Source organism: Littorina saxatilis, linkage group LG3, assembly GCF_037325665.1.
Source record: "Littorina saxatilis isolate snail1 linkage group LG3, US_GU_Lsax_2.0, whole genome shotgun sequence".
NCBI classification, from domain to species: Eukaryota; Metazoa; Mollusca; class Gastropoda; order Littorinimorpha; family Littorinidae; genus Littorina; species Littorina saxatilis.
The window spans coordinates 73,716,524-73,726,531 of NC_090247.1; the positions used below are offsets into that span (position 1 = coordinate 73,716,524).

At 43.3% G+C, this 10,008-nt stretch overlaps 1 protein-coding gene across 1 annotated transcript in view; it reads right to left on the reverse strand.

Moving 5' to 3' along the window:
* The window catches only part of LOC138963231 (myophilin-like), a 57,177-nt gene extending 52,634 nt beyond the window's left edge, over positions 1–4,543 (reverse strand). The window contains exon 1 of the mRNA XM_070335288.1: positions 4,128–4,543. Within this exon, the coding sequence (XP_070191389.1) occupies positions 4,128–4,181 (54 nt within the window). The 5' untranslated portion in view covers positions 4,182–4,543. The remainder of the gene's footprint in view (positions 1–4,127) is intronic.
* Between the last annotated feature and the right edge of the window lie 5,465 nt (positions 4,544–10,008).

Sequence of the window (10,008 nt, forward strand, 5' to 3'; positions counted from 1 at the left end):
CTTTCACAATCGGTGAATGCTTCCCCCTGAGCACACAAACGTCTGAATTTCGCGGCATTTTGAGAGACGTGTGCTTGGCATGTTGAAAATGCTGCCCCAATTACAAGTGAGTGCTAATGGGGAGACCTCTGGTAGCGGGGTAGATTTAAAGACCGATTTATTTTAGGGTTAGCGGTAAAGACCCTTTTAAAAAGGATGGCCCGGACTCCTTACTTCTGAGTCTTCATGGGCCGTGCTTCAACTGTGTACATAATGGTGTACTCATGCGATTCACATTGATGGTGAGTGTGCCTCAGAGTCCGAGTTGAAGATACCGTCATTCCATTCCAGACAGTTTGTCATTTGCACCAGCGCAGATCTGTCTATGGTTATCCGTGACGTAAGAGCGTTTTCTACTTGAACTCATATCAAAAACCAGCATCCTGCCTGCTTCATGTGCAGAGTGGAAATATTTTGCTGGAATAATTTGGGATATTGACGTGGTGTCAGTTCAATTCAGAAATAAAATCATCAATGTGAAGGTATTGGGATACGAACGGCAAAGCGTCATCCCGTCCTTCGTAACTGTAAACAAAATGGCTAGCTCTGTGTTTAGTGGTTCGCCCCTCACTCAGAATATGTCGATCTCATTTCACTACTGAAATAGGGAACCACGAAAACGTTTGGATGGTACCGCGTGCTTGGGGGGTGTGGGTAATAATACTTAAAACTGACTTGTATGCATCTTGAACACACGGCCAGTACCGTGTAACTGGCCTTGACACGGAACGATCCAAGGGGGGCAATCTCAGTCATCCGAAAGAGGGAAATCCAAACGCAATCCGCCTTGTTCGATTTTATGGGCTTGGACGATAGAGAAAAATAAGAAAAGCAAAAGCTGGAGTCCAGTCTGGACGAAACTGCTATCAAGAACGCAGAATTGATTTTTTTCAGAGTTTTTTTTAGCCGTAAGCGCCATGTTTATCGGAGCGGGAAACTCTTCCAGAGTGAGGCTCCTTTGTTGGTTTCACTGCGGCCGCATTGTGAACAGCAGTTATGAGAAATTCGAAATGAGAAATGGCGCTTACGGCTAAAAAAAAACCTCAGAAAAAATCAATTCTGCGTTCTTGATAGCAGTTTCGTCCAGACTGGACTCCAGCTTTTGCTTTTCTTATTTTTCTCTATCGTCCAAGCCCATAAAATCGAACAAGGCGGATTGCGTTTGGATTTCCCGCTTTCAGATGACTGAGATTGCCCCCCTTGGATCGTTCCGTGTCAAGGCCAGTTACACGGTACTGGCCGTGTGTTCAAGATGATTTGTATGCAGCAATGACTAAGAAATACTTGACTTGCACTGGTTCATTAAGTGTGGTGTCGCGCTGACACAATATTGTGCTAATTACACAAATGTGTTTAAGCGTAAACGCTAGGAAACCCGCCTAACGCCAACATTATTCCTTCACTGAGAAGAACGCCGAAAACGACAACTCTGTCGTATTAGTTTGTTGGCAGAAATTCCACGCACTCGTACAAGACTATATTGGAAGCGACGATCATAGCCTGGTTCAACTGTAAGATAAAGAATTGCCTTGATTACACCCTCTTTTGTTATTTTTGCAAAGACTGAAGCAGACAACAGCCAAATGCGCAGTCTTCACTTTGCATTAACGGCTCAAAATGTACTTACTTCGCATAAAGTTACACGCTGTTCTCATCAGCAGATAAACTCTTCACAGAAGTAAACGACCTTGAACTTGTCTTCAGGGCTGCATTGTGTCTGAGACGTCATGGAAATTGCGTCTTAGTCGACGTGATCTACACCACGGCCTTACACGCTGAAGCGGTAGCCTAGTCAGGTTCAATAACTGGTGTACAGATATTGTTTTCGTAAACGTTTGGCAATTGTTACAGCATGATGATTGTTACGGTATGATTTAACACACACACACACACACACACACACACACACACACACACACACACACACACACACACAAACGACCCCAACTGTTTGAGTTTGCTCTTCCGACATGTGGCCTGCTTCCAATTTCTAAGACGCAGAGCATGTACGACCTTGGCTACCTTGAAAAATAAAAGCTGGCAAAGCATCTTAGCTGTATTTTGCAGACTTTGCGTGATGCTATTTTGGCAACTACAGTGATGCCAACAAACAGCACAGCAAAAAATTAATGTATGGAATGAACGATGACACAACAGAGTTAAAGATATGATCGTAGTAATAAAACATTTGATTGGTCTGTTTATATCATTGACCTAACATGTTTTTTGTTACTTTCTATTCAGTGCAAGTACTTGATAAGACCGTCAAATTCAATAGAGTAACAAGTTTCAGTCAAAGTCTCGGGGACTGAGCCAAACGGTTGCAAAGATTCAGAGAAAGAACCGCGTTTCTTCAAATTGTCATGACATTTAAACGATGGTGGTTCTAAAGTAGGACCATCAAACAAGGTTGTGTTCGTGACATTTCGTACAACACGGAACACCGGAGCTGAGCGGAGACATTCGAAATGCCATCATTGCCCTTCAGGGGAAGTATTTACGTTGGTTTCCTTCACTGGTCAAATTTGATTTAAATGGTCAATTGAGCCGACTGTCCAGGTTGCCCAACTGACCCCGTTCAATTCTGAGTTTGTCTTCTTCTTCTTCTTCTTCTTCTTCTTCTTCTTCTTCTTCTTCTCGTTCGTTATTCTGAGTTTGTCAAATGCCAGATTATTAGTTACCGTCCAAAAAGCAACAGAGATGTTCTGAGGCCTGTACCCAGTCATCCTTTCGTTTCCATCAATCGGTTATATGCTTTTGCATCAACAGAAGTTCATGTGAAACGAGAAATTGTCTTTTAAAAAGATGAAACAACCACGAGAGTGAAGACAACCGCATACAATCATCTATGCGAGATGCATATTGAGCCACTCTAATCTCCAAGACCAGAAAGCAACTACGTATTTACGCACAGTGACCATCCATCTTTTGGTCTTTCCAAAACGTGAGCCTCTACTAGAAGTTGTGTTATCCTTTAAAATTGAAAAACGGCAATGATGCTCAATGGAAATTCATGATGTCACCCCGAGCGAAGTGTTGCATATCCCACCCCAGCTTCCTAGATCAAGACAATTGTCAGTATGTTTTATATCCAGACAATAAAGTTGTATTGCACTGAATTGAATTGAATTGAATTGAACTGAATTGAATTGAATTGAATTGAATTGAGGGAAAGGAATTGAATTGAATTGAAGATCACAGCGTCAAGAAAGTAAATTGTACTTAAACCAAGTAGGTAAATTATCTGTTCGTCTTTCGAAGAACCTGACTGCAGCAGAAATGAAACTAGAAAAATCTGTGTTATTCTTTTAAACGAAAAACGGCCATGGTGGTGAAAAGAACTACATATCACCCCAGCATGGTCTATATTTCTTATATCCCACCCTTGCGCCAAAGAGCATCACCGTGAGAAAAAAAACCAGAATCAATCGTACTAACACCCTGTAACCAATCATCTTCTTTCTCGTTGCAAGAAACGGGGTTCCACCAGAGGCTCTGGTAAAAACATAAGTGTTGTTATCTTTTAAAATGGCCCGATTAACGGCCATGATGGTGGAGAGAAATACACGATATCACCCCAGCGTGGTATATAGTTCCCATATCTCACCCTTGCCTCCAAGTGGCCGAGGCCGTCAGTGCTCTTGGCAGTGGGCTGCTGTACATGATTCTCAGTGTTACTCAATATGTTGAAACTAATTCCGACAAATAAACGTTTAAATGGATAAACGGCCATGATGTTTGAGAGAAATACACGATATCACCCCAGCGTGGTATATAGTTCCCATATCTCACCCTTGCCTCCAAGTGGCCGAGGCCGTCAGTGGACTGCTGTGCACGATTCTGCTACTGAATACGTTGAAACTACCATTTCCGGGTAATAAAAGTCCACGATAATGATGATTATTACATGATATTCTACAATGAAAAACAAAAGTTAATCTTCCCCTGGACTAGTTGGAGCCGGCCTTTTCTGGGCTGTTGTACACGATTTTGTTGCTCAATAACTTGAAACTACTCACTCCGGGTAATACAAGTCCACGATGATGATAAAACATGATATTTTAAAATGAAAAAATGAAAACATTTACCTTCCCCTGGACCTCCCGGTTGGAGCCGGCCTTTGGTGCGCGTAGTCCTGACATTGCACTTGAGCTGAAGTCCAGAAATGCCTTGATATCTTCTCGGTGCGTGGTGCCGTCCGTGGTGGCGATTCGATGTGTAGTGACTTATAGACTACCTGTCAGTCTTGCCTGACGCTGTTGTACGTGCCCCGCCCTGTTTTCTGCCTGAGTTGCTGGATCTGGTTTTCTCCTTTTGCTCTGCCTCTTTGCTCACGGTTCAATCGCTCTCTCTCTCTATCTATCTCTCAGGCTTTATCTCTCTCTCTCAGTCTCTCTCTTCTCGCTCTCTCTTCTTGCCGGTGTGTACCTTCGAAACAGCTGATCGGGGCTAAAACTTGGGGGTAAGTCTACCTTCCTTCCTTCCAGGGGCCATCCCACCGCGCGCGTCGTGCATTTTCTTGACTTGAGCGCGCACGTGAAGACAAAATTTACATACCACGTGACCGGTTTGGGGCGCGCCGATTGGTGGGGATGTGATTCAGCGTTTTTCCCCCCGCCATTATCTTGGTTGGAAGAGAGTCTGGAATTGCCAATTTTGGGCAGCCGGTGCTATGTTCCACACTTCTGTTAGCGCTCTCGTCTCGTCTCTTTCTCTCGCGCTTCAAAACTCCAGCCTCTGTGTGTGTTTAGGTGTAACGGGGATTTGTTTTTCCCTCACACGTCCAACTTTTTTTTTTTTCGTCGTCGGGTGTTTTTTTCTCGTTTTTTTTTCTTTTCAAAACTCGATGGCACTTGCTTTTCTTTGGCCTATTTTTTTTTTCTTTTCAAAACTCGATGGCACTTGCTTTTCTTTGGCCTATTTATGTTTTGTTCTCCCGGATTCTTTGACTGACTGAGAGTCCCAGGTTGTTCCGCTTGTGAGCTACAAGTAGCTGAATCATGTGTTTGGAAGGAAGTTTAGGAATTCTAATAACTTCAAGATTTCTGTGCGGGTTTCGAGCAGTTTGCAGTCGCTGTGTCTGTTTAAAGGAGTTACCCGTCAACGGTATTAGCCTTCCGCTATATTGGCAGACGGCTTGTAATTCATGCATGATTGCATGACCACCGTGGCTTTGGCGGACAACGACTGCTATCATGTCACGGAGGATTACTGACCTGATACCTTTTCATCGGTCGACGCCACAGCGTCGTTGAGCGGCGTGAGAGACCTCTTCAGCTGCGTCGTCTTCGTCGTCGTCCTCCTCCTTTTTGTCACCGTCGTCGTCTTTGTCATCATCACCATCATCATCTGCTGATGATGCATCATCATCATCATCATTATCATCAACGTCGTCATCATCATCATCATCATCATCAACATCAGCATCATCATCATCATCATCATCATCATCATCATCAACATCATCATCAACATCAGCATCAATGTTATCACCTGCATCATCATAACATTGATAACGGTCCTACAATCTGCGGTGACAGCACAGCATCAAGCTGGAGTGTCTGAGGTATCCTCCTTCTCTTGATTGACTTCAATATCTTCCTCCTCCTCATGCTCATCGTTATCATCATCATCATCATCATCATCATCATCATCATCATCATCATCATCATCATCATCATCATCATCGTCGGCGGCGGCGGCGGCGGCGGCGGCGTCATCGTCGTCGGCGTCGTCAGTGCTTGTTCGACCGACACAGTCCTAGATGACAGCACGTGGTTTATTGACACTTTTTTTTTTATTGCCGTCGTCGTCGTCATCATCATCATCATCATCATCATCGTCGTCGTCGACCGGACTTCGGTATTGCATTTCAGCTTGGTGGCTTAAAAATTAATTAATGACTTTGGTCATTAAAAATCTGAAAATTGTAAAAAAAAAAAAAATTATAAAACGATCCAAATTTACGTTCATCTTATTCTTCATCATTTCCTGATTCCAAAAACATATAAATATGTTATATTTGGATTAAAAACAAGCTCTGAAAATTAAAAATATAAAAATTATGATCAAAATTAAATTTTCGAAATCAATTTAAAAGCACTTTCATCTTATTCCCTGTCAGTTCCTGATTCCAAAAACATATAGATATGATATGTTTGGATTAAAAACACGCTCAGAAAGTTAAAACGAAGAGAGGTACAGTAAAGCGTGCTATGAAGCACAGCGCAACCGCTACCGCGCCAAACAGGCTCGTCACTTTCACTGCCTTTTGCACTAGCGGCGGACTACGTTCAGTTTCATTCTGTGAGTTCCACAGCTTGACTAAATGTAGTAATTTCGCCTTACGCGACTTGTTTCTTTTTATCTTTTTTCGTTTTATTCTTCTTTCTCGCCTTTTTATAGTGTGGGTGTTTTGTTTTTTATATATTTGTTCTCGTTTTTCATTTCAGACTTTCTTCTTTCTTTCTTTAAAAACAATTCAGAGGAAACTTCCTCTTCTTAAGATATTTTTTGTTTTGCGTATTTCAGCAAAATTCGACTGTAAATGAAGAGCTGTCAGGTAGGTCCTTTAAAACTGGGACATTTCTTTACCTTTTGAGAACGACGAGGTACGTTGCCATGTGTGTCCACCCCGCTCCATCCCCCACACCCATCCCCCACACCCATCCCTCCCACTCTCTCTAATTACTCTCTCTCTCTCACACACACTATTTCTCTCTCACACTATCTCTCTCTCTTTCTCTCTCTCTCTCTCTCACACTATCTCTCTCTCTCTCTTTCTCTCTCTCTCTCACACTAACTCTCTCTCTCTTTCTTTCTATCTCTTTCTCTCTCTTTCTCTCTCTCTTTCTTTCTCTCTCTCTCTTTCTCTCTCTCTTTCTCTCTCTCTCTCTCTCTCTCTTTCTCTCTCTTTCTCACTCTCTTTCTCTCTTTCTCTCTTTCTCTCTCTCTCTCTTTCTCTCTCTCTCCCCCTCTCTCTCTCTCTCTCTCTCTCTCTCTCTCTCTCTCTCTCTCTCTCTCTCTCTCTCTCTCTCTCTCTCTCTCTCTTTCTCTCTCTCTCTCTCTCTTGTATTTAATGTTAAATTACGAAAAATCACAGTGATGGAAGACTTCGTTTGGTTATATTTTCATTTGTCTAAAGCATCAATGTTCATTATATCCACACAAAAACACTCAAAGCTTTAATAACACATTTACTCAGGCATGTGTATTCAGCATTGTTTTCACTACGTTACATATACGACGCTTTATATTTGTGTATAATATGTAATGTGTAAATATTCATTACCAGCTATTGTGTTTTCAGCGTAGCAATAGGGTCCGATATTTAGACGAGACAAGTATAATGCCGACGAGTCGAAGACGAGTCGCATTATACTTGTTCGAGTCTAAATATCGGACCCTATTGCTACGCTGAAAACACAATAGCGATTATATAGCTGTTATGACCTTGATTTGTTGTTCCAAACTTACAAAATGACAGTTTTTGCGTCGATGCGATGATCTCAGGTTTTGATAGCAGACAAACTTCTTACGCGCATCATCATCGGTTCGCGCAGACATGCACACCGCTACACGCTTTCTGACTTTGGAAGAAAAACTGACTCCAAGTGCATTCGACTTCACAACACAGTTGTTGAAACAGCTTTTTAAGTTGTCAGTGTATGCGGTTGTCGATAGAAACATCGCCGTGGTACAGATGGGTAAACCGGAATCATGCGTCGGCCATTTTTCTCAATATGCTTTTGGATATTGAGAAAAATGGCCGACTTCCGTAGCATTATGCTTTGATAATCGGAAGAGCGCATCCAATCACAGCCCCCGAATTCGCCCACGTGTTCATCAGAATAGCTATATATGTTGTTGTTTTTCTCTACCTTTTTTTCTACATTAAATATCCGTGTAAATATGTGATTAGATTAGTCCCCTCTCTGGGCGAGGGCTGGTTGAAAAAAAAGCTCGTTGTATTGCTTATGCCACAACCCTCGAAAAATAAAATTTGATTCGATTTGATTTGATTTGATCTCTCTTTCTCTCTCTCTCTTTCTCTCTCTCTCTCTTTCTCTATCTCTCTCTCTCTCTCTCTCTCTCTCTCTCTCTCTCTCTCTCTCTCTCTCTCACTCTCTCTTTTTCACCATGCAACCTCTCTCATCTCTGCCCATACAATAACTCTACCCACTCAACTTTAAAGTCGTAAAGTATCGTTAAAAGGGGGACATTTATTCCTCTTTTGAGTCAGTAAAGAGATCGAGGGATAGCACCTTGCGCGTGACTGTGTGTGTGTGTGTGTGTGTGTGTGTGTGTTTTGTGTGTGTGTGTGTGTGTGATCGTGAGTGTTGCCTGCCTGCCTGCCTGCCTTCGCGCCTGCCTGCTCCTGCGCGTTTGTGAGTGTGTGCGCGCGCGCGCGCGCGCATGTGTGTGTGTGTGTGTGTGTGCGTGAGAGAGAGAGAGAGAAAGAGAGAGAGAAACAGAGAGAGAGACGCACACACACTCTCCCCCCTCCCACACACACAAAAACACACACACACCCCCTCTCCACACACAGACACACAGACACACACCACCATCCCAGACGCCCCCCTCCCCCCGCCACCCCCCCCCCCCCCCCCCCGCCACTCCCCCCTACCCCCCACCTCACCCCCACCCTCACACACCTGTCGTTTTGCTCTGGCGAAATGTCAACAGAGCGTGGCCAAACACACCGCGCGCCGGTTCTCCTGCGGTCGCCGTGGAGCTTGAAATTAAGGACAGTTCCCTGGGTACAGAGTCCCAGTAATGATGTTCCCCTTTACCTCTAAATACTTACTTCACCAAGTGGCTATTTTTGTACATACGGCGCGGGTGTCTTGTATGAGGGTTTTATCGATGATTCAATCTTGTGCATTTTTTTCAGGGTTACTAGGGTAACTCGGTTGTGCCGAGGGCAAGTCTGCAAGACATGGAAAGAGAGTTGCGGTAGGGGGGTAGGGGAGGGGTTTAACGGGGGTGCGCTCGCAGATGAGATTCTGCGGGTTGAGACATGGCCTTAAACTGATTGCAACAATGATCCCATGATCATTTACTCACTGTCTCCTCGTATCATATATATAGCACATCACATTTAGTTCTTTCGTAACAAGTCGTCCGTCTGTCTGTCTGTCTGTCTGTCGGGCTGGCTGGCTGGCTGGCTGCCTGTCTGCCTGTCTGTCTGCCTCCTCTTCTTCGCTTAGAATCTATTTATTTCGTTCACTTTGTCCCAATGGCCCTTAACATGATGCCATGCAGTTTATTCACCAAAAATATGCCATCATACATTTGTCTTATCCGGCGTCTCCTCGTAACTTTTTGAGCTATTTTCTCCACAAAGCGATGAGCAATCGGCGCATCTACTGTGATGTGATCATTGGGGTGATAAAAGGATGATAAATGATAACAGAAAATGGCTGTTGCGGCAATTGCTGCTGTTGGTGATAAATGTTGATGATAAAGACACAGGGAAGCAGTACTGCCTCGTATATTTTTCATTTCGGTACATTTACAACTAGCTACCACAGTCAGGCATCAAACTGGTGTACTATTGGACGAACTCTTCATAGCTGTATATCTACCAAAAAAGTTTAAAAGAGTACTGATTTTATCCTCTGGCTGTCGTCAAAGACTCAAAGACTCAAAAACACAAAATGTTACTGTCCTAAAAACAAGGAAAATTGCCATGCAGTGTCAGGCGATCACAGACATAAAATACATCACATTTACTAAGAATTAAGGATTGCACTTACAACTAACAACACTAAACCGTATCACATTTACTAAGAATTTAGAGTTACACACACACACACACACACACACACACCCGCACACACACACTGACACACACACACACACACACAGACACACACACACACACACATGTCAGTTACTGTTCTTGGTGATCATTAAAGGAAAAGTCCAAGGTTTAGGGTCACTTTTGATATGTTGACCCTCTTA